The sequence below is a fragment of the Letharia lupina genome, assembly GCF_014066315.1.
Source record: "Letharia lupina isolate WasteWater1 chromosome Unknown contig_18, whole genome shotgun sequence".
NCBI classification, from domain to species: Eukaryota; Fungi; Ascomycota; class Lecanoromycetes; order Lecanorales; family Parmeliaceae; genus Letharia; species Letharia lupina.
In genome coordinates this window covers 154612-178162 of record NW_023502987.1, presented here as the reverse complement: position 1 = coordinate 178162, position 23551 = coordinate 154612, and the positions used below count along the sequence as shown (strand labels likewise).

The window sequence follows — 23551 nt, the reverse complement described above, 5'->3', positions numbered from 1 at the left end:
GTGGTAACCGGTACTTCCGGACTGTGACTGTCGGTTTATTGGAGGATATGGCGCGTTGAAACGAGTATTTGAAAGTGTGCTGGCGGATGCTATGCTTGCCGGGGTTTTCCGGCAATCGAGTCTCAAGGAAGACAGTCCAACGGCATATGGCTGGTAATGAACCACAACGCCGCCATGTTTAACTAGCTCTGAGCTGCCTTTGCTCAATGCTGGACCTTATTTCTCTCCTACTTGGAGTTCGCAAAACCATCAGTGGAGGCTCGTAGGAGGAACACATGGTCGAGGTGTCAGAGGTTCTAGGCTACTTTATTGAAGTTCGTGTTAGTATGCAACGCAAAGCTGAATGTTACAGACCAGTTCGGCATTCACAACACAATAGATGCAATACATTTCACATCTTCTCATTCGAGACGAGATCTCGGAGGTGGAAATCATGGCCGCGTTTCCATTGACTTCTTTTTGCTTGGCGCAAGATGTGTCAGAGATTCCTTGCTGGGTGCGTCACTCAGCGGGAAATGTCAGGAGTTTCTGTAGCAGGTTACCGTGGCTCTACCCCCTCGGAAGGAGATGTGGAGCTGGTCAAGCAACAAGGCGGGGATCGAGAAGACCGACTCGACTCGACGAAAGAAGTGGCCATGAATCGGAAGTCTTACGAAGAAGAATGCACCAAATTTGCAGTAGACTCAAGATGGGTAGGGCCACTCTTAAATCCGTGATCCCAGAACCGGATGCTAAAGCAGACTGTACTCTACAAGTAGCTAGTACCCTTCGAGCTAGAGTGCAACCATGCGAGGCCGCCTCTTGGGGGTACTTCAGAGCGGCTAAGATAAAGTCGGAGCAAAGCTTCAGAAGGATCGTAACGTGGAGCGTGCTTTCTGTTTATTGCGCAGCGCCTTGGGGCGTGAGGTAGAATAGAGGGTAGCGGAAGCAAGACGAGTGAGTTGATGTCGGACGTGGAAAGATTATTCTTTTTGAAGCGGTGATTTGTCAGGGAAGTAGATCCGAGTCTACTTCCGGAGCCATAGAGGTCTGCTTGGCCTTGGGAGTTCGGCAGGCAGCCGACCAGGCGAGCAACACTGAAAGTTCAACAGGCGTGGCAGGGGCGTGACTGTCCACTCTGGAAGAACGAATGAACGAACGTGTAAAGAGTAACAACTTTCTCAAAGTATTGATCATCAAGCACAGTCATGGGAAGTAGTCGCTGCGCTCGTGGAAAATGGGCTTTTAATGTACAATGTATCGATCTGGGCAAGACTTGAGGGGCCTAATGGCCACTACTAACACGAGCATAGCAAACCGGACACCCGTCGCCATACATGAAATGTACAACGCTTGCAGTATGTGGTTCCGTCCTCGCTTTATGCACCTTACAGTTCTTTGGGCATGCCGACAAGGATTGTTCCAGCAGCACTTGAACACGCTTGCCTGCATATTCGCTCCAAGAATCCTCGCAAGGTATAAGTAAACGCCATCCACTTCCGTGCTTTGAGCATCTTGCATCCAAGTCTCCGTTTGCTTCAACAGTCGTCCGAGCGCAAGTTGCCCGAGAGAATCCATGTAGATAGCGGAAGATACCCATGCGGTACAGATTCATGAGTTGGTCGAAATGAACGTTGAGGGTTAACGATATCTTGGGACATCCGGCCAGTATGTTGAAGGTGCGAAAATGGCTGTGATTGTATGATAGCGAGCCAGTGGAGAACACAACGTTTCGAAGCGCCTGTTGACCGTCAGGGCCGAGCTTTTTCAACCATTGCCAATGGCTGTTGGTGCCGCAGATCTCGAATGTGTTGAGTGAAAGGAAGATTGGGTAAGCTTCGAGATTGACTTGGCGACTTGTTGTTAAGAGGGCAATGGAGTCGTTCTTGGACTTTCCGTCGGCCTTCGTTCTCTTTACAAGGCGCAACGGCTGCTTGTCCTCGATTAGAACATAGTTGTAGACTTCTCGACGAAGTTCTAGTGGGAGCTTGAAGAAGGAAAAAAACCGCAGTCCGTCATTGGGCAGCGCTCCGTTTCCTTCATCGACAGGATAGGCTAGGCCTTGAAGCATGGATACGCTTGTTCCAGGCACGGAACCAATGCTATCACCTTGCAGGAAGCTGGGTGTGTTCCCCATCACGGCGTGGGATTGAGTGTAGGATAAGGTGTTTGTGGATTGATAAAGACGGGTCGAAGATTTGACCCTATGGTGTCGTGGCGTTTGAACTGTCATGACACGGTATTCGGCAACGTGCTTGACTGTATTGTGATCGAATACTGTTGCTCCAATGCCCGTCAGAGGTGGCTGTTTTGCGAGTGAATTTAATTGACGTGGTTATGGGTGTTGTCTGCCGTGACCGAAATTCAGCCTGACAAAGGGACAAAACCAATCTACGTAATTCGCTTTCCTTCTTTACGGTGATGCCTCAAGCTGCTAGGCACCAACATTCGTCTGACCAGGAGAACGGGTTCTGCGTGTGCGTATTAGGGATTGAGAGTGGAAGTGGTGGCGGTGCTGTAGAGAAACATGCGGTCAGCGGCGAGGGACTTATCGAGTATGTGAGTGAGTGATGTCGACCCACGCAGCATCGTTGTACAACCAGAATCCAGCGCTAATTTATTCCTGTGTTGGAAGAACGCCAAGGGCCGTCTAGTGAAATGAATGCTGTTGATGTTAAGGTCAAGTAAGACATCATGCAAGGTCGTGCATATTTAATGCAAGCTTAATGCATGAATATTTAGCGTCTGCACAAAAGGTCCTGAATCCTTGGCGCTGAGAAAATCGCACACACCCCATTAAGAATAGTAGTGAATAGCTTCATCTTCTTCAATATCGTAATTCAATGACTACCTTCGTAACTGGTAAAGTTCCTATATATCTCGCTTAGCCATTGCCTGGTATCTAAATTCAAGGCTTCGGTTTTTGAAGGAGTAATCGTGTCTACCCTGCCCCCATTTACGCCCATGTTAAATCCGATAATCCCGACGCAACACCCAAATGCCTACCTCTCACCTTTTGTATGACAAACTAGTACAATAACAATGATCCTTCATTAATACTAAGGCTTCTATATCGGAGAGCCCAAATCACCATTTTTTAGGCCTTATCGCCCTACCATATCTCAAAAAAATCGTTACTACCTCTTCTACCTCCAACTTGTTCTACCTCTTCCACTTCGCTGTCGTTACTAATATAAAGCCTGCGGTGAAGCCTCCGATAAAGCCTCTGGTGAAGCCCGTCACTGTGGCGGAGGTGGTGGAGCAAGCTGCGAGGTTTAGTGGTATTATTAGGCCTGATGTGGGAGGTGAAGATAGTGTGCCAATTCTTGTGTTTTCCAGTATGCTGGGCCGTCGTTACTGGAACGAAAACAGGGCACCAGCTTTCGGGAGAGGATCTAGCCAGGCGTGCATGATGCTGTGACATAATTGGGTCTCTAGGCTAGACCTACGCAGGCAGTGTAGTGTTGCAGGCTAAAATGGATAGGGGAGGAGTCGATGGTAGATTTGCCTTCGTGATGGAGAGGCGATTTGATGTTTATGTTGTACGCACGAGATGACATGCATCCCAGAAGTCGAAGACACTTAGACGTTTCAATTTGAATAGGGTACCACAAGAATTAAGAAGATTGCGTTAGGCATATGCATTGACGTGTAGCCAAACACACTTTCCCTTGCGGAATGGGAATGAGCGTCCGATTAGTCGTCTCCGAGTGATCTTGGCACGGTATTATGATTTTTGAACACCCAGCTGCTACAGAGCGGTTGGTGGGGACTCCGTCGGTACATGGCCCCACTGGTGCCGTCAAGAAAGGCAAGACTTATTTGAAGAACGCACAGAATCACAGTCTGCAGAAGGGCGGAAAGTTATTTGCTTGACTATTGCAGTGCCTACCGACTCTCCCTCAATGTTTGATGAGCCGTCAGGAACTCACTCGCAGCGTAGCTCATGCTGACCCCTTCATCTGTCCGCAAGTAGTGGATGACTTGCCTAGTCCCCGCCACAGATGGAATAGCCCACGTTGCTCCTCCATTTCTCTCCCCAGCACCAGTACGCACCATCACCCGTCCGGTTCTTGTTAAGTCATTCTCAGCTTGGCATCTCCAAACCAGGAGTACCCTCCCATTCCCGTATGGTTTTCAGCGCGCGTTAGGAATGCTGGCGACTTGCGAATCTCGTAATGCGATCTTCGCGAAGGGTAGGAAAGACTCCGCGATTTGTGAACTCTTTGCGGAAAGAACAAGCATCTCTGCATAGTGGCGCATGTGCCTTATCAGCAATAAGACGCAACGTTTGGAGGATTTGGTCACAAATCTAGCGGGCGCAGTGTTCGCGCGATGGTGCTACACAAGTCCTTGAGTAAGTGCCCTAAAACCGCTTATTGTAACATGTGTATCCTAAATCCCAGCATCTCAAGTCGTTTCAACGCAACCCCCAAGCCTCAAGACTGAAATTCTGCTGCTCCTCACCTATCCTACCCTAGCTTTTCAATTGCCCAGACCCCTCTGCAACTCCGTTTTTCTCCTTGAGTTCTCCCTCCTCATTCTTCAGCCCCTGCAGCGCCATTGCTATTGCACAGATCTCTTGCACGAGGCAAACCACTGCTTCCCCACGACACGGTGGATGGCTGATTTCGTCGAAAAGGGCGTTGTAGGAAGTAATCCGAGGGTGTATATACGAGACCGAGGTTGTAGGGGACCCTAGATGTCTGTCAGTTTGAAGAAGTTCAGGAAGGGTAGTCATGGTTGACGCTGGCGCGTTTCCTCCTTCTTCAGGCTCTCGATGCGCTTTTCCAATGCCTCCATTTGGGTTTTGAGATCGTGGTGGAAATCTTCGCTTTTTTCCCATTCGATCTTGAAGTCTGAGGGAGGACTGTGATGTGGTTCGTATCTGTTTCCGAGTAGCTTTTTGATGTCTTTTGCGTTCGAGGTCATGTTGAAAGCGTTCTGCCGTAAGTGGTGGTAGAGATGGCAGAGAAAAGATGACCACAACACTGCTCTTATACTGGCAATAACCGAGCGAAAGTCTCGAGTTTGCTGAAAGCGTTCGGACAAACATTCTTCAAGCAGCTGGCGAGGTGTAAAACAGTCTCTAATACTAGTTGTGCTTGGTCGACCATAAATCTATAATGGTGTAGTAGAGAGCGCGCCACAGGTATACCTTGGAACAGGGACATGTTTGCATCTGCTGTATCACCCAGACGACCGTACAAACGGAATCTGGGATTTTCAACAGGTGAGTTGAGGTGGTAAAGAAAAGCCAAATATCACCCAACTCGCAAGATAAATCAGTCTTCTCCAGGAGTGTAAATGGAGCTACTCGCTAACAACGTTTGACATTTAACATTCTATATTAGCAGCGTACTTAAAACGCATCAATGACCGTGCTTTCTTTCCCTGTAGTCAAGATACTTCACAGAATCCAACTCTCAATAAGCAAGGGTGCTAGATTTCACAATCCGGGGCAGGGGTCAACACACTGGGTTGCAGGTATGCCAAATCGGCAGTATATAAGTAAGCGTATATGGTAGGTGTAGAGCTGTGGAGATGCAGTGGGGCACGGTGGGAAGCCAGGAATTTGGATGGACAATTAGATGACTGCCAGGGGGTATTATTGAGAGTCGTAAGGACCGCTAGGTGGGTCTGAAAGTTGGAGAAGAGAAGGGAGGAGGTTCAGACTACCTCATGTTTCACACAATTCGACAACGTGATCGGCGCTAAGACCAGGGTCACGTGAAGTATCTGTTAGCCAGCTCTTCGACGCCACTCGTCCACGGTCTTCATCCATGGAAGGGTACGCTATCCATGAACATATGCGAACATTCATAGCACCCTACTATGAGTCTTGTGAACGAGAAATTTCCGAGTCTGGGCACCGTTTCTATGGAACGAGTAGTCCTGTTCTACGTCTGTTAATGAGGACTGCGATAAAGTATTTGCATGTTATTTGCACCTGACCCAAGTCAGCTCCGGGGCTGAGCCAGCAAGATCTGCGGTAGAACATATAAGCCATAATAAGGGTAACAAATTCTAGGTACGCATCTTTCGATGAGAAGCTTTTGACCTCTCGAGGCAATTACCGCCATCCATTGCATAAGGCTGGGATGCAGCTAGTCACTAGATGCATATGAACGTTGTGAGGTCACGTTTGAGGCGCTTCAAAATTAGCAATAATTAACGGACGAAAAGACGCCTCGTGAGCCGCAGTACGCCATCCTTTACGGCACTGCTTCCTCAACACTGCGTTTGGTCGATTGGGCGGCCGATACAGAACTCCAGGTCAATCCGCTCAGTATTCACATGTTCTTCACAGGAATTCGCAGTATCTGCTCTAGATGAAGCGCCAATACGACTATCATCTGGATCCTAGAATTTAACCCACGGAAGAGTCCCCGCCTGTGCCTAGGTAGACGAAAGGATTCGACACGGATCAGGGACTAATGTCCGTTTTCTGAACGGGGAGTCGTTATGCACGTCGGGCTTACGTGCGCAAGCGCGGAGAGTGTTCGGTCGAATCAAATGACCCCACGAGTAAGACCGGAATGAAGAGCCCCTATTTCCTTCTCCTTGAATTTGGCGGTACTGGTGCCATACAAGATAGTGCCTACCTTAACGCATGATGATCTAACCCTGTGTTGCATTAACTGATTACCTGTGCTTCGAATACAGCCTCAGGAAAAGAGGCTTTTGCAACCTTCACGTTCCCAAGGCTTTTGCTGTAAGTCTTAACCTGCAACGTTGCTCATGGCCCTAGCTCGCCGAAGATTAGATGATGTGGCATCATTGTCCGGTTCCCATTCATTCTGCCGTTACAGTTCGCTTCGTGTAACCTCCTTTCGGCATCTCCGCCTTGTCGGGCCTTTGGATATCGCCTCGTACCAGAAGACGTCTTTTGCATGAAGGGTGCTCCAGTCCCAGCACTTGAGTGTGTGTGTGTGTGTGTAATTCCTACATCGGAGGGCCGTGCCTCTGTTCGTACCCCTTCCCATTGAAAGGCGTAGCCCAGAGTGCAACCGTTTTTACCCACTCGGCCTTACGGCCATGTCCGGCATCCGTACCCCATTTAAGGTACGGCAGATAATCGTGAGAACCACGGCTATGTACATTATGTTGGGAATTCCAAAGCCTCCATTGCAACCAGACACCATTACACTCTGCAATGTACCCCAAAGCTTTTTCCTCGTTTCTCCGGGCCGAGCTCTAGCCTCTCTGTTCTATGTACCCTCAGACACCTAGTATTTCATTGTATATCGTCACGTAAGAGAGAGAATAGTGACATTTGTCAAACCGAAGTCGAGAGCTCGCTTCGATTTTCGTAGGGATACGAGATCTAATCGAGGCTTATTCGTATATCGATAGCTAACTAGAAGATATATAGCCATCACTTGTTACTCGCTGACTCCGCTATTAAGAGGATATTTTCTAAGCATATTAGATTTAACTCTCTTATCTAATTTCTTTTCTATAGAAAATCTTTATATAATTCTTATAAATGAGCTAACTCGTTTATAGTTGAAGTCGAGTATTTATAATATTTAGAAAAAAATTATTAATTAGCGAGAGAGAGAGGTATTATTTGATTAAGAGAGATAAGGCTCGCCGTTATATCGATAATATCGAATTCTTTAAGAGGAACGCATTAACCCTCGATCTAACGCGTCTTATTATTTAATTTTCGCTTATACGTAATTAATCGTTATCGTAATCGAAAAACTCGATCGTATATCTATATATAAATATACGTTTCCTTAAGATCTCTTAGCTCCTCTAACGTGTTAAATCGTAAATTTACGTCTACTGTAGCTGATAAATCGAGACCCAATCAACGCGTAGTAGCTATTAAATAGATATAGAGTAGACTTTCGAAGGTATAAAAATCTTTATTAGAGGGTTCGTAGCCGGCACCACGTATAGGTGGATCTCGTTGCCAGCCCCCAGCACTTGAGTAGTCGGCAGAACGACAGTGCCTTGCCTAATTTCATGTAGCCACCATTGGATCGATGGCAATGCTACCGAACAGAGGCTGAGCGACGCCTCGAGTTCCATTTAATGCGGTCAGCTGCTGGTTTCAGTGCGCAGCCTAGTCAGATTGAGGATCCTACCATCAATGATTCTCTCATCTTTCCCCAGCTGCCTTGAATTTCTTGGAAATTCTGAATTAGGTCTACACCAACTCGCCGATCAGATCGACTGCACCCACTTTGCAATTACAGTCTTGTGGACTATTCGTATGATGAAATCATCATCAGCGTAATCTCCAATCGCTGGTTGTGTTTAGGACACACTTAGCCCAAGATCCGCGTCAATCGTCCAGCCTGTTCCCTAGCCAACATGAACGCAGTATCAGGAAACTTTACTTATCCTCCTCAAAACAGCAACCTCAAATTCGACTTCAGAGACAGTATAGTGGCTTCTTGGGTGACCGATGATTTTTACGCTACCCAGGGGGTTCTTACCCTATGGTACTATATCACGGATGCCCCGGCAAATTGGACGTTGAGTATGTCTGTATATTATCTCTCCTCCCCACAATCCACCGCTACAATCCAGGGTCGATGTCAGTGATTAACAGCGAAGACTAATGAAACGTTCCCTTGTTCCACAGGTGGTGTGATAGAAGCCGTGCCGGCAAATGGCTCGAAAAGTGTCGCTCTAGACGTTGGTACCACTTCAGATTTTCTTGGACAATTCAATATCAATTACAACACCAACGATGGAATCCAGCAAAAGTACGACAGTGCGATATTCAACGTCGTTCACGACCTTGGGGAGATCTCTCAAACGATGACATGGAACCTGCAAGCTCTTTCCACCACCTCCTCGGGCTCTCCTACCCCCTCGAAACTTCAGGCCGCATCCACCCACGGGTCAATGACCACCTCAACCACGCCGTCAGCTTTAACAATAACAGGGCCATCGAAAACATCCTATCCCAATCCTCACCTAGCAGCCGCAATTGGTCTGGGAGTTGGCATACCATTCGGTATCGCGATGATATGTCTCATTGGCTTTCTGATTTGGAAGAAGACGAAATCAGACCGCAGAAGGTCCCAAGCAGCGTCCCAGACGCCGGCTACCTTTGTGAAGGGGGAGAAGATTATGGGAGAGTTGGACGCCCATCAGAGACATCTTGAACTGTCTGTTGGCCGAATAGATGCGGAATTGGATGCTAGTCGCTCGACGCTTTAAGAGATTTGCGCACCTAGATCTCGAGGCCACCTCCACGAGCTGCAAATCGATGATTCTAGTCAAATTGATCACAAACTGCGCATAGAGCGCATCTACAGCCTCGCAGCCTATACACAGCGTACAAAGTCGCTTGAGATTTTATGCACTTGAATTCCAGGCCTGGATCATAAAACCAGGGGATACGGCTCAGAGACGGGGCTTGCAGGAACAAGTAGCGTGCCTGTGCCATAGCTGAGATTGTAACGAATAAGATACGTATGTCGTCCAATGATATAGTCTCCGTCACCGCCACTAGATCTATTGGTGGAGTACCGGAACTCCTGAGTTTCATTCTCCCGTTAGTCAATTTTGACCTTCCTTTGAACTCGGCGCTGTGTGAGGACACTCACTTGTCGCCTCAGCATTACACACACACACACCTGTTTATACGCCTCGAGACTCTCACATGGACAGTGAGTACCGTTAAGCAAGAGCCCCGCACCACTCGAAGTCGGAATAATTGGCTTACGCTTCCCAATAATTATCGCCAACTACCTATCTAGTACGGACGTTGCTGGCGATACTCGAACTCCTAGATTTACCCTTTGCGTCTCTAGTTCCAAAACGAGATATCCCAATAACCCCTCGCACTGACGGCTACGGGTTGTCTCAAGCTTCACCACTTCCTCTGCGTATCAACAACACCTCCACGTAGATGAAACCCACGCGAATCAGCCGTCCATCTCTGTAGAGGGCAAGATGCTTGCTCGCCCAATGAATGCATTTAGATTAGGATGTACCTCCATGGGATGATGCTGCTGTTATTTGGGATGGACAATGAGTAGGCATGGGGCTATACACGGAGAATCACCCGCTTAGACGGTATCTACAAGGTGGCTTGTAGACAAAGGCTGCGGTACCTTAATTTGATGGCTAATGTAATGGTGGATGAAGAAGGCCAGGAAGCCCCTTAGAAAGCAGACACGCCAACACTAGCGCACCTATGCACCGTGACGTTCGCCCGCTGCAGCCCACTCCACAAGACACTCCTGCAGAGAGAGGCTCATACCCACCCACCAACCATGGCCCCGAACGACAATCTCATCTCCCGCGCCGTCAACAACGGCGTCGCCACCGCAGGCAGCTACGCGGGCGGCGTCGTCGACGCGGCGGGCAAGAGCGTCTCGGGCGCTGGGCGCGGTGTTGGCGACAGGTACGTACCCTTCCTCCCGCTCTCCACAACACGCTTCCTTCCTTCCATCCCTTCCTTCCCCCTTCACTTCCTCTCGACCATGTAAGCCTGACACCGACCCAGCGTCACAAACGCGTCCAACAGCGCCGGCGGCTCCGCGTCCAATTACGGCAACGCGGTCAAGGATTGGACGAAGGCGGAGGGTCCGAGGGCGCAGACGGCGAGTAATCCGTTGGGTGTGAGCGGTGGTAGCTATGGGGGGAAGAAGGCCGTTATGGGGGGTGGGAGTAAGGGGGGTGCGGGGGGGAAGGGGACGGCGGGGAATCCGTTGGGGTTGTGAGGGGTCAGTGGTGGGGAGTGGGCGTTGAGGAGGGGGCGAGGGGGTATGATGGGTTGGATACAGGGCGAGGGGAGGGCTGTGGCGTTTGTTGGCACATGTTCGCGCGTTGGAAATGCGTATGCTGGGGTCCCGAAAAGGGGAATTTTGTGAGATTCTGCTTTACAAAAAGTTCTATTATTCGCTCTCACGCAAAGGTGCGACCTGAGACGGCGAAGGCTTGTCCAGTGGGCCCGGTAACACCCCGTACACCGACACCCTGATCAGATCCTTCGCGCCCACACTCACCGTCATCGTCCCGCCCCATTTCTGCTGCGGGTTTTCCAAGCCCGAGCACTTGCGCGCCAGCACCCAGGCCGTACTCTCGACGTAAGACAACCTCACGGTGTCTTCGTCGTTCGCGTACTCCATGTCCAGATGGACCGCGCAGGTTCCGGTCCGGAAAGTTGCGGGGAGCTGATAGTGGTCCGGGTCCGCGCTGGGCCTCCGACTGAAGATGTAGATTTGGGTCGGGGGTCTGGAACCCACTATCTCTGTCGTGGCTGCTTCGCAGTCGGCGAAGTTCGAGATGGGTACGGAACGCTCGCGGGGGGAGGGTGGGTCGAAGCATTCTGGTACGCCGCGGAGAGTTGAGGCGTTTGTCGTCGGTGCGGTCGTCAAGTTGGGTGGTTCGGTGGTCTGCGGCTTCAGCAGGCTCAGCTCGCTGTTTTCGATTTGCGCTCGAGCAACAACGTGAGTGGGTGCAGGCGAAGCGGGTGCGGACACTTGAAGCGGCGATCCAATCCCAAAAACAAAAACGTACATCACGTTCTTTGGTCCCACTACCTTGCTCCCGCCAAAGATGTTTTTGCCCGTCGTGCATTCTCCGATTCGGTTCAATGCCGTTAGGTATACTTCGAAGAGCACGATTGTGTCAAAGTCGACATCGTTGAGGGCATCCACGGTGACAACACAAGATTTGCTCCGCGCTGTCCAAGGAAGTTTGAAGTCCATGCCAGCTCTTCGGCCGAATGTCATCCAGTTATGAGCTCGCCTGTTTTTCACCATCTCGTCGGCGGCGTTCATGCAGTCCAGTGACTTGACTGGGTAGAGAGGTTTGCGGGCCAATGGACCAGATTCGCTGAAACATTCCCCTTTGTCCGGATTGGAAGTGTTTAGAATGGATATACCAGTGATGGCAAGTGATGGGGCATCGAGCAGGCCTGGATCTCTACGCTCGATTCGCGTAGAAACGACGTTAGACGGTTGAGGTGCCACTGGGCTTGCGGCGCCGACTGAAAGTGGCATGGTCCCATAGACCGAGATATAAACCACTCCTCTTGGTCCCACTGGCGTTCTCCCACCATACCTGTAATACCCCTTGACACAATTGCTACATAAAGCTAAAGCAATTCCATGCGCGTCTTGGATACCAATGATGTCTTCATCGTCATCATTAAGCACATCCAGAGCCATCACACAATTAGCGCTGCGCGCTCGCCACGGAAGCTGGATATCTGCGCTTTCGCTGCGGCTGAAGAGCAACGGCACATCCCCTCGCACGTTTGCAAGTATTTCATCAGCAGCATCTGTGCATCCTGGGTATTTGATAGGATAGAAGGGGCCTGGTGGCCGGAATGAAGGAGTGAAGCATTGGAAAACGTTCGAGGCGTGCGAGGTCAATGCGCCTGAGCTGTCAAGTGATGAAGCGTTGAGGATATTCGGGCCAGCAAGCTGAAGAGGTGCTGCAACGGTACTTGAGCCGAGGAGCAGACCCCTTGAGATGATGGCGAACATTACAAAGGTGGAGCTAAAGAGATGCACCATGACGGATTTGCTGGGAAAAAAAGCTGTAGTCTCGTTTCTTCATGGTCCCTTCTTCAGCTTGCAAGGTCAGGGCCGGCGGCTATCACATAGCGACGCATCCAGTATTATCGCGCTCGGCGCTCCTGCTCATACGTCGCATGTGAGATCTGTCCTGCATCAACATGAGTATTATCCGACTTCGCGACCAACTTGAATCCCGGATCTGGCGCGGTTGCTGCCGGAGGTGTCTGGAAAGCCCCCCAAGTATTTGCCAGGCGCCACGTTGGCCGATATCTTGACATGCGAAGTGACAGGTGGTGGCATGCAGGCTTTTTGACTGCTGTACTCCGTCTTTCCTTTCTTTTTGAGGAATGATGTCCGTGGCCTTGATCGAACTGCTGTGAAATCCGAAGGGGTAGAACTATCTGTGGTACGTCAAGGAGACTTGAGGTCTCAGAGGCTATGTCAAAGTTGGAACGCAATGAAGTAGCATACAAATGGAATTTACAACATCGTGCTGAATCTGCAATCTATCTGAAGCAGGCACCAAGAGAGGAAGCAAGGCCCCATTACAGACCATTGTATGACAAGTAACCGTTGCAGTGACTTCCAAATTGCAAATATACTCTCCAGAAACATCCCCTTCAGGTAGCGTGTTCAAGGGGAATATCATTATTGTCCTTGCTAGTTGTTAGTGCTTGTGAAGGTGGTGTACAGGATTCGAGCAAATTCGCCCATGAACGAGTGATGGAAAAGTTTTCGGAATATCAACGTAACTCAGGCTGGTAAATATAACCTCACTTTTCATCTTTCATCACATCTCTCGAAGCTAAGCTCAATCCTCAGCTACAAACCCGTAGGTGAATCAAAACCCAGTGTGCGGGAGACGGCACGCTCACTCAGAACCCCTAGTTCGGATAGATGTCCGCTGACTATGCGAGCGGAATTGTGCTTGCGGTATCACATCCCACACCAAGCCTACCTGTCCGGTGACGAAGAATGAGAGGAATCAAGGGCGTGCATGCGGGGAGCTGGGACGAGGTGCTTCGGAGGATGCTCCGTGATCAGTGAGGTGTACTTGCTTGGACCGAAATCGGCGGAAGACGGCTTTGGGACAGGGGTTCTCCAATGCGCTAGCTATGAGGGTTGGAACCGTACGAGATTTGCTGGGATTGATGCTCAACTTTATCTGAAAAAGCGGGTTGCGTGGTAAAGTGCAATAGGATTGTGCTGAAGGGGACTGTTGCATGTTGATAGGTACAAAGCCAATAAAGTTTCCCAAACCACTTCTCCGCTGTTCGGCTTTCCTATGAGACTTGCCTGGACCCAAGCTGTATGTACATGAGTGCCTCTTCGCTGGAATTCGATTAGCAGATGACGAGGAATGTCGCATATATATTTGCGGGACGTGGGGTCCAACGGTGACCCTGACTCCAAGCATCGAGCCCACTTCATCACTTCTTGTCTCCGCCTCCTTTCTTCTCATTATTCTTCTCCTCCTCGTGCTCCGGCTTCTTCTTCGCATGCTGTTTGTGATGCTGCTTATCCTGCTCATGCGCTGCCGCTTCCCTCTCTTTCATCTTCCTTTCCTCTACCTCAACCATATCTGATCACAAGTCAGCCGTGAATCGCACTTCGTAACTACCCCCAAGCCCACAAGCAGCATGGAAAACCCACCTCTCCATTGGTCCTCCCCTTCATATCTCTCATGATGAATCTTTTTATCGATAAGATGCTTATGCGTAGGATCATTCGGATCCACAATCTTCACCGTCTCCCATCTCCCCTCCCCTTTCCCCCTATCACCCACTTCAAACACCGCCGTAGCGCACAGCACCGCTATCGTTATCGTCTGCGCGTACACCCTGGCCTGCACTATTTTCTGCTGCGTCGACAGATATGGTGATCGACCGACCACGCCTAGCGCGATACCCATGCCTAAGACCCATGACGTGCCGACGATGGGATAGCGGTATTCTTTGCCCAAATCCATGAAGCGCTCGAAGGATGACTTTTTGGCTTCTTGTTCGGCGCGCATGCGGGCCGCCTCATCTTGGTAGCCTTCATCGGGGTGGCGGGAGGCTTCGAAGGAGCGGGAGAATCGGTCGGCTGTTACGATTGCTGTAAGAGGAGCACATGTTAGTGGGTGTGTAGATCATTGAAGGGGGAGAAGATTAAAGTAGGATCGCTCGCTTAAGGCACTGAGACGCCTTGCGAGCCCGTATGTAGATAGCATTGCAGTATCTCTGTAGTTCACACAACGCAGAGAAGGGAGATTGGATGAGACGCACGCACCGCCAAATGTAGCGCTCGATGTACATAAGAAGGCTCGGAGAGGGAGGGTCAATTGTCGAAAGGCAGGGTATCGTGCTGCGGCTGCGAAGACTCCTCCAACGCCGAGAGCTAGTCCGACGGTACCACCAAGAGCACCACCCTTGAGCGTCTCACTGCAATCGTTAGCGATGTTGGAGGGAAGGTGATGTTGAAGGGGGCCTACTTGTAGTGAGCTTGCTCCTCTTCCTTTGTAAGAATCTTCATAGTCGCTAGGCCGTAGAAAAGGAAGAGGGGAGAATAAGGATGTCGACAATAGCTCGGGCAAGCTACAGAGCGCTGAGTTGTAGGTCAATTGGCCCAGAAAAAGATGGGATGTTGGTCGGAGAAGCACCCATGCCCGCTATCCGGCTCCGAGGAAGCTCCAGCATGACGCAATGCCATTCTTGGCTTGGCGGACATTGCCATGGTGACTAAGCAGAATCAAATGCCGATTAACGCAAAATCCCTTCCTCCTCGGCCCCTTTCTTTCTTTCTTTCTTTCTTTCTTCAAAATTTACAATGCAACGCACTACACGATCAAATCCTTCATAACACGTCGTTACCACACCTATGCTTCAAGTGTCTTCGTAGACTACGAGTCATCTTGAGCATATATGTTCGCAGGCACTAGCGTTGGAACGTTCTCATGACTATCCTGGCCTTTGAGGTTCAACCTCTCTCAAAGTGCGCGGTCATGAGATACGCAGACTGATACAACATGGCGTTTGGCGGCGCGACTATTTGACTTCCAGTCACCCGATTGGCTGGAGTGACTGGGGCAAGTATGCGGACATTTCATTATCCATTGGGGAGTTTTCACAGCTTCAGAATGACTAGTTATGAACTATGCAAAACTTCCTTCACCTTTCCTTCTTGCTTCCTACCACCACAATGCTATGCGCACCATGCCCTTTGTACTAAGAGGATGATCTCGTAGACTACGGATCATAGTGGGCACGTGACAATTTTTTTACTTCCGGTCATGGTGTCACTACTCCCATACTCACGATCACACCTGTTCATGAGTTCATCAATCTCATGCTGCGAGCTTTGCGAGGAATGCAGAAAAAGAAAGAAATGCTCTGAGCGCCGTTGCCCATTTTATCTCCCAGGTGCTCTAAACAGTGAGCTTTTTGGGATCACTGAATAGCGTTCGTCCTTTCGTAAACAGTTCGTCAAGATAGTGTAGGACGAAGCCATAAGTCTTCTGACGTGGCGTTTATAGCTTTAACATGGATGACTAAACATGCCCATAAGACCTTCGCTCTACTCTGATCTCATCCTTTCGATTGCCCACACTATGCACAGAACGGGGAAGCTCACCGATAAGCGTTAGAGACGAATTCGTAGACTACGGTTCATCGTGGACAGACGAGTTTGGACTCGAGGCGTTGCCGAGCTGTCCACCGACCATCCCTAAGCGCTTCTACCTGCACCTCGAGCTAATCAATCTCGAGGTGCTTGGAAGCGAGCGATGCAGAAGAATGAACGTTCGACAGGACTTCCCATGCCTCTTTTGACCTCTGGCTTTGCGACCTTACACGCTTTGTCAGGGTCATCTCACAAGACCTACATGATAATTGTCGTAACGCCCACTGTGCTCTTGAATGGCCCTTCAGTAAGTAGAATCAGTCATATTTCGTTCTTGAAACACGGACAACAGATCTGTACACTGCGGATTGAATGACAACGTTGGTTGTCTACCCCCCTCAACGTAACATCTGCATTTGAATCATTCCCCAATCTCAAGGTGCACATTTCCGAATAATGCAAATCAACAAGGAGTGATCCTTCGCGCTCTGCCTCTTGTTGAATTTCCCCAAGCAGTTATTTAACTGTGCCTTTCTGGGGTTGCACATGGGCACACATGTCTTTTCTCTGGGCTATGGGAATGTGAGATTGATGCCATGTCTATCCATCATTTCAGAACTGAGCGTGCTTTTGAGATTGCCGTAAAACGCTCAGTCTGTCTGGCAAAGGGCAATGCCAACTTCACTTCTACATTGCAGGACTCACAGTATCCAAAAGCGAGTGAGACGCTAAGCGTACACTTCCAACAACTGCTCCCCTCCTCCATCCACGCTCTCTTCTCAATCCACAGTTCTGTAAACGTATCAATCGGGCACGAGCTGACGACCCAGAGGCTGCGGGTCGGATGGGCAGTTCCAACTTGTCAAATCTCATCACCAGCGCGGTATCTGCTTCTTTGCAGGACACCATTTCCAAAGCATGTTTCTCGTCCTTCTGCGGGAGAATGGATCTGACAGATGATGACCTGCTAGCGCTCATGTTGTGGCCAGTGTCCTGATGTAGTATTCCTGGTTCTGTAACTGGTTGACACGCGTTTTGAACGCCACTGATGAGCAGAATTGCGCTTGGTTGGCACGTGGTCACGCTTTTCTGGCCTAGCAACGGTTCCGTCGATGGTATCTTCGGCTCCCTGAATACGCGTACATTTTCGTTGTCAGACGAGACGAACTGAATTAAACCATACCAAACCAAACCAAACGATAAAAATGTGTGCTGATCTCATAGACTACGAACGCACCAGCAACCACGGGCCATCTTGCTGCCCGGCTGTCCAAGAATATCGTGCTCACAGATGACGGCGGCGCCTGAGTTGATTAACACTAAGGTGCATTACATATTCGTGAGCGAGACGGTTTGAACACTGGGGGCGGATTTTATGCCGAATTTTTCCCGTTGCCTTTGTGGTCGCTAGTATGTTCATTGATATGGCTTACTGGAGTTTAATTTTATGGGCGGGCGTGGAGAAGCCGTTGGCAAGCACATGCAGTGCACCAGATAGGTTTCATAGATATGGAGAATTCTATCGAACCTTGTGTTTAACTTTTCTTCATCTTCTGCTTCGTCCTCAGTCCGGCAGCCCCCAACATGAGGGTTTTACTATGCTGTCTCTTATTTCTTCTTCCCCTTCGTTTTATCCAAGACCTCAATCCAATGCCTATTCACGCCTCTCTTTTCTAAGGCCTTCACCACGGCATCTTTCTGCGGGCCCTGAACCATGATCTCCTGTACCGGTTTCTTTGGGCTGCTGCCCATTAATTGGCCAACGCTCGTGGAGCTCGCACAAGCTTTCTGCAATTCCTCGGCCAGAGGTTGCGGGTTGATGTGGAAAACCTCTACACCAGATAGCTTGGTCACGGTCTTGTTACCGGAACGCGTCTCAAGCGTGATTTGGATTTTGGGAGCATTTCCTGACTTGGCTTTGACCGTCTCCCTTGTTTCGTTGTTTCGAAGGATGACCCAGAACGGCGAGCAGGCTTGCAACATACGGTCGATGAGAGCGTCACGAGGTACGCTGCCTTTGGCGATGACTTCGCGGTCTAGGGAGGAATTGCCGTCAAAGACTGCGTTTGCTAGAATAGGGTTGAGGTTCACCAAGCGCTTGTTCTTGTCTGATATCAGATTTTCAGATTCTATGTAGGATGCAATTATCGGGCGTATTTCTGTGGGCAGATAGAGCGCTTTGACACTGGCACTGGATGCTTCGAAGACTGGCGAGAACGCCTCCTTGGGTCTGAATAGGTTGATCTTTTGGAGCTTTTGCCCAATTGAGTCGTCACTCGGAGAGTCGCCTGCTGCGATACTTTTGCCTCCACCACCTCCGCCAGACTCTGCACCAGGCGTGTCTTTCGTTGGCAACTTGTAAGGCTTGAAACTAGTAAAGATTTCGTCATCAAAGGCAATGTCCAGAACAACGCATTCGCCTCCATCACGGTCTTTGGACTTGAGAAGCTTCTGCTTGTCCAGAGCCTTGATGAATTTTTTCGCGTTCTTCCAGCTTGTCTTCTTGATGTGTAGGGATGCCGCCTGGGCAGGCGAGTAGATTGGTAAGTATGGCAGGACGAAGTTGGAGATGACCAGTGACTGGTTAATTGGGAAGTTCAAGCCTTGACGTGGATCGCTCTTATGGGTGTTTCGGTGGTGGTGGACACCGTATATGAAGGCCTTCCAGAAAGCGTCATCGATGTCTGAGATCTGTAAGCATTGGGACTTTTCCAGGCTCGTTAAATTGGCATCGTGCCTTTAGTTGATAACTCCTTGTCCTCCTCTCCCACTACCTCATATGGCCTAGCGTCTTCACCTTCGACAAAGTCATTCCGCGATCCGAGTCTCGTGTGCTGCTCGGGCTCCTGATTGAGAGATACTCCCCCCTCAGCATCATCATCATCGTCGTCGTCCTCAATGGTCAAGTGCTCCACGCCTCCCCTCAAGCTTGCATCAGTAGTATCCACATCCCACCCTTCAATGCGTTCCGGGGCGCTTCCTCCAGGCTTGCCTGCTGGGCTCCATGCCCAGATCTCATCCCCATCCCAGTGCTCCCCTCGGACAGCATGTCCTTTGGCGCCTTTCACCTCTTGCAGAGAAGCAACATCGATCTCGCAGATCCCCACGACCATAGGCACGCTGGGCTTGTCGAGGCTGGCGATGGCGACAATCGAGTCCTTAATTGCTTTGGACGGGAACGGCGGTCCGCGAGCCAAGCCTGGCGTCATAAGAGGAGCACCGCTGCGTAGCTTTTTCAAGACAATCTCAGGCGTGTAGAGGAGAGGTACCAGTTGTGGATGCCGCCACAGTGTGTAGACTGCCAATCACACAGTTACCTTTGATCCAAGGTCGACGACTTTAGGGCTTACCAGTCGGGATGAGCCTCTCTTCAATTTTGAACCACAGTATGCGTTGCTCCTCTCCCGGGTGTGTCCCAGCGTAAACCGTCCCAGAAACCTGCTTCAAATCAGGTCCTGCCGTCGTGCTGAACCTGGCTGAAAGGGCGTTCTCCGGCATTAGAGAGTTGCGTAGGCTACCCAAGCTCAAGGCAGGTGATGCCTCGTGAATCTTGTCTAATGGCTCTTCAACATTGCCAGGCACCTCTATGTCGAAGTCTCTGATTATCTGGTCTGCTATTTTGCGTCTGTCCGAGGAGCGAAGAGGGGCAAGGGGCTTGATCTGTGCGAGGGCTTAGCAACGGAGCGTGGAAGGGTCAGGACATCAGGTACATTTGGCTTCTTCTTGAACATATTGGATTGAGTACCCAAATGTCTGGGTGAATGTTGGAGTCGTAGCGCCGGTCGTGACAAGCAACAGTGCTGTCGTAACCTTCTGAGAATGAAGCGGTCAAGGCGCCGGGTAGCTGAGGTGAAAAGCCCAGGGATTTCATATGCGCTTCCTTCCTGTGCTCTTCTGCTATTTTTGTTGGCACGAACAATCGAACATGAGGTTAGAGGGTATTTAATTCGTAATAGGTTCAATTTCTATTGGCGCTGGTACAATGGTGTAGTGGTTTTTGATTTTCTACATGTAATAGCATCTCAGGTACTAGAACCACCTCGAAATTCACCTCTACTGCAATCTTGCCCACTCTATGAAGACCTCGCATGAGTCATCCTTCCATCTTTGATGTGCATATCGAAAGCTACTAATAAGATTAAAGAAAGAGAAAAGGAAGAAGACTGTCATTAATGTTGCAGACGTCGTTAACAATTACATTGCATTGTTTCTAATGCGTGCCTGTAAGAGCTCGTACCTCCATGTCTATTTCCATAGCATGGCCTGACGCCAAGCTTGCGTCGTTCGCTTTATAATCGCTTCTCACAGCACTACCATCGCGGGCTTTGACAGCTTGAGCCATCCAGTGTGTATCTCGTCTATGCACATCGGGTTGATGATTCGAGTCTGTTGGTGGTTGATACTGATTGGACTATTTGAGAGAAGGCAACTTGGACAGTAGAGGAACCGACAGGGAATCAATGCGTCCTCAGATTTCCTAGATAAGAAAGCAAAATCCGATCGTTCAGTTGCATGGAAATTTGAAAATAGAACTAAGACAGGCTGGGAGGGTGTCACTTCTGCAAGCTACAAAAAGCCAATGTGTTTGAACGGGCGTGTAATCCCCACGAGCTACCTGTCAATCTACCTTCTCTCGCAACGTACAGCACTGAATAAGAAAATACGAAGCTATCATCCATGCTTACCAAAATACTCTTTTTGAGCCGTTTCAATTTATTTCAACAATGGTTCATTGCACGAATAAACGCCATGCCCATCACGACGGGCCACATTGGTGACATGTCTCCTGTGGGCTCCGCTTGAGAACACCCGCACACTCGGGGAGATCTGGACAGGACTCGCAAACGGGCTCGACGCAGACTGGACCATAACCTCCGCGCATAGGCCAGGCTGAGTCGTCACGCTTAACTTGTGCGTCCTGATTCAAATGTGTTCAGCAACGATCTTTGGTAGAGAAGTCTTGATGAGTAAAGGATACAACCTACCTCACTACGCTTCTCCTTTTCTGTCGCGCAGCCTGGAGAATCAGGGTGATCTAGGCATTCGAAGGTTGTGCATGTTCCGTTTTCGAAGCAGATGAAGCCGATCGGAAGAGCTTCGCTACGTTTCTCCTTTGGTGTCAAACATGTTGAGGAATCAGGGAACTCTAAGCATTCGATAGTCGGAGCGCATGTTCCGTTCACAAAGCAGACCTCCCCAATATCTTCAGATTCGTTGTGTTTTTCTTCCTCGCAATCAAGGCATACACAGCCCGAGCCGTCCAATTCGCAGGATGTTTTGACGAGCGTGGGTAAGACGGTGCGGCGTGGAGTGGTTTGAGAACATTGCCCGCGTCTGGGATCTTCGTCAGTACAGACGGGAGTAGGCTCGCCGATGAAATTGTCGCCTTCGGATTAGCGTTTGCTCGGTGCGGTCTGTCACATATGGGTCAGGGAGTTTTTAGAGCGAAGAACACAGCGACCGAGACACGGATCATGCCTGTTTACCTCGCTGCGTTCTTTCACATCTGGCGCTGGACATCCACAAACATCTGGGTGTTCGAGATACAAGAAGTTGATACATTGTCCCGCGTGAGGTCCGCTCGTGAAGCATTTGAAACCAAGAGGGTCTGATCCACGATAATCTGTGCATGTCGTGCCTGATGGAAGTGATGCGGATGACGTGGAAATCGGCATTAGGACGATAGGATCGACAGTATTTGGACTACATCCTCCGTCAAGCTCACAGTCAGACGAAGCAGCTTCGTTTCGCTTTTCCTTGCTTGCCGCTGGCGGCGATGCGTTTGGACAACCACAAGCATTTGGCAATTCGAGACACTCGAAGGTGATACACTGTCCCGCATGAGGTCCGCTCTCGAAACATTCTGTGCCAATAGGGACCGGTCCATGATGGACTGTGCATGTCGTGGCTGATGGAACTGAAATGGACGAAGTGGTAGTCGGAGTTGGACCGACCACTATTGGGCCGCAGTCTTCATCGAGCGGACAAGGTGATGCGTCTCTTGGTGGGAGGAGGTTACCAGGGATTGCGGCGTGCGGGGTAATGTCCACGGTGTTGTTCTCCAGCTTGGTTGTCAAGTAGCGTACAGCCATCGCTACCGAAGCCTCCTCGGCTACCATCGCCAGTGCGGTCTCATAGTTTCCAAAGAGGTTGCGATTGGTGTCCGCGCCATGGGATAGGCAGAGCTTGACGAACATCGGTCGCGAACCAGGTGAGCATGTCTCCCATGTACCCCATGACGTCGTTGACGTCTACGGCTTCGGCGGCGAGGATGGCGTCGTAGGTTTTGATCGAGCGGTTGTTGCGGATGTGGTCCATGACTTGACTGGTCACTTTACCGCCGGAGGCGAGACAGTGTTGGTCGATGAGGGAGTGGTCCTTGCCGGCGGCGACGTACATTATGGTTGAGAGAGGGGGATCAGAGGAGGGGTTTTGGAGTTTATGGTTGGAGAGGTATGCGAGGATGGCGGAGAGGGAGCCTGCGTCGCAGGTGTTGTACATTTCTTCTCCTAAGTCGACTTTCATCTGGTGTTCGTACATGATGGTGTTCGCAACAGTGGGACTGTGGGTTAGTGGGTCCATTATGAGGCCATAGCGTTGGTGGTTGTTTGATCAACCGTTCCATCAATATGCGATATGCGATAGTAGGGAGACAGGTGGCCATGGCGAGTACTATTTGTATGGTCACTGCACCAGTAGTGGGCTCTTCATTCGAATTGTTCCCACCCACACCTATATATAGCTTCATTTTCACTCCAGGTCATGTCGCTTAAACATGGGAGTTTTTCTAGCGCTGGGGGGCCTTTCTGGGCTATTTGCATGTCCAGAAAGGTCTTAGCTGCCCCAGTGTTGGATATGCCCAATCATATATCTACATATCTACTTGTGCATGCGTCATTTCTGTATGGCCTCACTGTTTGCGAGCACTAATGAGTGGATTTACTGTATGCGGGGTTTGCAAACTTGGAAAACTGAATCAGCAGGTTTTGAAGGAGATTTGAGTCATGGTGTCGTGGTATGAATGGCAGCCTTATGTTTTGGACTTAGGACTACGGCGCTACTCAGCCTTGTCAATTCAGACTCGAGAACGTACATAAAATAAGCAGTGCTGGAGAAGCTATGGTTGTATCGTAAGCTCAGAGAACAAAAATCTCCAAGATGACTGACGAAAACAAGAGAGACAACCCCTTCAGTGATCTCAAGGAACGCCCCATATTCTGAGCATAGGAACGGCTTTTACGGAAACAAGGTTTTTATCATCAATCGAATTGATACCTTAGCAACTCACCAGGTTGTGTTGGCCAAATGTTCGGTGGAACTTGACCGCGGTGACATAACATGTTTCAGAGTCAAACGAATCGTATCATGCGCCGTGGAGAAGGCTCTTATCGGAAGTGTGATACGGTGGGGTTTCTGGGCAGAGGCGTTGGTTGGTCTCCCGATTCTAGTGATAGAGGCTTCAAGATTGC

At 49.9% G+C, this 23551-nt stretch overlaps 7 protein-coding genes across 7 annotated transcripts; 2 read left to right on the top strand and 5 right to left on the bottom strand.

Annotated features, from left to right (window-relative positions):
* Positions 1–4456: 4456 nt before the first annotated feature.
* On the bottom strand, positions 4457–4911 carry HO133_003570 (uncharacterized protein; the record flags this gene model as incomplete). Its single annotated transcript, XM_037294492.1, has 2 exons — positions 4457–4677; positions 4728–4911. The coding sequence occupies 2 exons, from the start codon at positions 4909–4911 to the stop codon at positions 4457–4459; spliced, it is 405 nt and encodes a 134-aa protein (XP_037149180.1).
* Positions 4912–8307: 3396 nt separating this feature from the next.
* On the top strand, positions 8308–9165 carry HO133_003569 (uncharacterized protein; the record flags this gene model as incomplete). Its single annotated transcript, XM_037294491.1, has 2 exons — positions 8308–8476; positions 8582–9165. The coding sequence occupies 2 exons, from the start codon at positions 8308–8310 to the stop codon at positions 9163–9165; spliced, it is 753 nt and encodes a 250-aa protein (XP_037149179.1).
* A 1061-nt stretch (positions 9166–10226) lies between these two features.
* On the top strand, positions 10227–10676 carry HO133_003568 (uncharacterized protein; the record flags this gene model as incomplete). Its single annotated transcript, XM_037294490.1, has 2 exons — positions 10227–10357; positions 10460–10676. The coding sequence occupies 2 exons, from the start codon at positions 10227–10229 to the stop codon at positions 10674–10676; spliced, it is 348 nt and encodes a 115-aa protein (XP_037149178.1).
* A 174-nt stretch (positions 10677–10850) lies between these two features.
* Positions 10851–12449, bottom strand: HO133_003567 (uncharacterized protein; the record flags this gene model as incomplete). Its single annotated transcript, XM_037294489.1, has 1 exon — positions 10851–12449. The coding sequence occupies one exon, from the start codon at positions 12447–12449 to the stop codon at positions 10851–10853; it is 1599 nt and encodes a 532-aa protein (XP_037149177.1).
* Positions 12450–13912: 1463 nt separating this feature from the next.
* Positions 13913–14996, bottom strand: HO133_003566 (uncharacterized protein; the record flags this gene model as incomplete). The annotated part of the gene is made up of 4 exons (XM_037294488.1): positions 13913–14064; positions 14136–14579; positions 14754–14905; positions 14956–14996. 4 exons carry the CDS (start codon positions 14994–14996, stop codon positions 13913–13915), a joined length of 789 nt encoding a protein of 262 aa, XP_037149176.1.
* A 2694-nt stretch (positions 14997–17690) lies between these two features.
* Positions 17691–20424, bottom strand: HO133_003565 (uncharacterized protein; the record flags this gene model as incomplete). The annotated part of the gene is made up of 5 exons (XM_037294487.1): positions 17691–18766; positions 18820–19380; positions 19433–19742; positions 19793–19804; positions 20320–20424. The coding sequence occupies 5 exons, from the start codon at positions 20422–20424 to the stop codon at positions 17691–17693; spliced, it is 2064 nt and encodes a 687-aa protein (XP_037149175.1).
* Positions 20425–20838: 414 nt separating this feature from the next.
* HO133_003564 (uncharacterized protein) lies at positions 20839–22622 on the bottom strand (the record flags this gene model as incomplete). Its single annotated transcript, XM_037294486.1, has 4 exons — positions 20839–21000; positions 21068–21468; positions 21808–22213; positions 22278–22622. The coding sequence occupies 4 exons, from the start codon at positions 22620–22622 to the stop codon at positions 20839–20841; spliced, it is 1314 nt and encodes a 437-aa protein (XP_037149174.1).
* Positions 22623–23551: the final 929 nt, after the last annotated feature.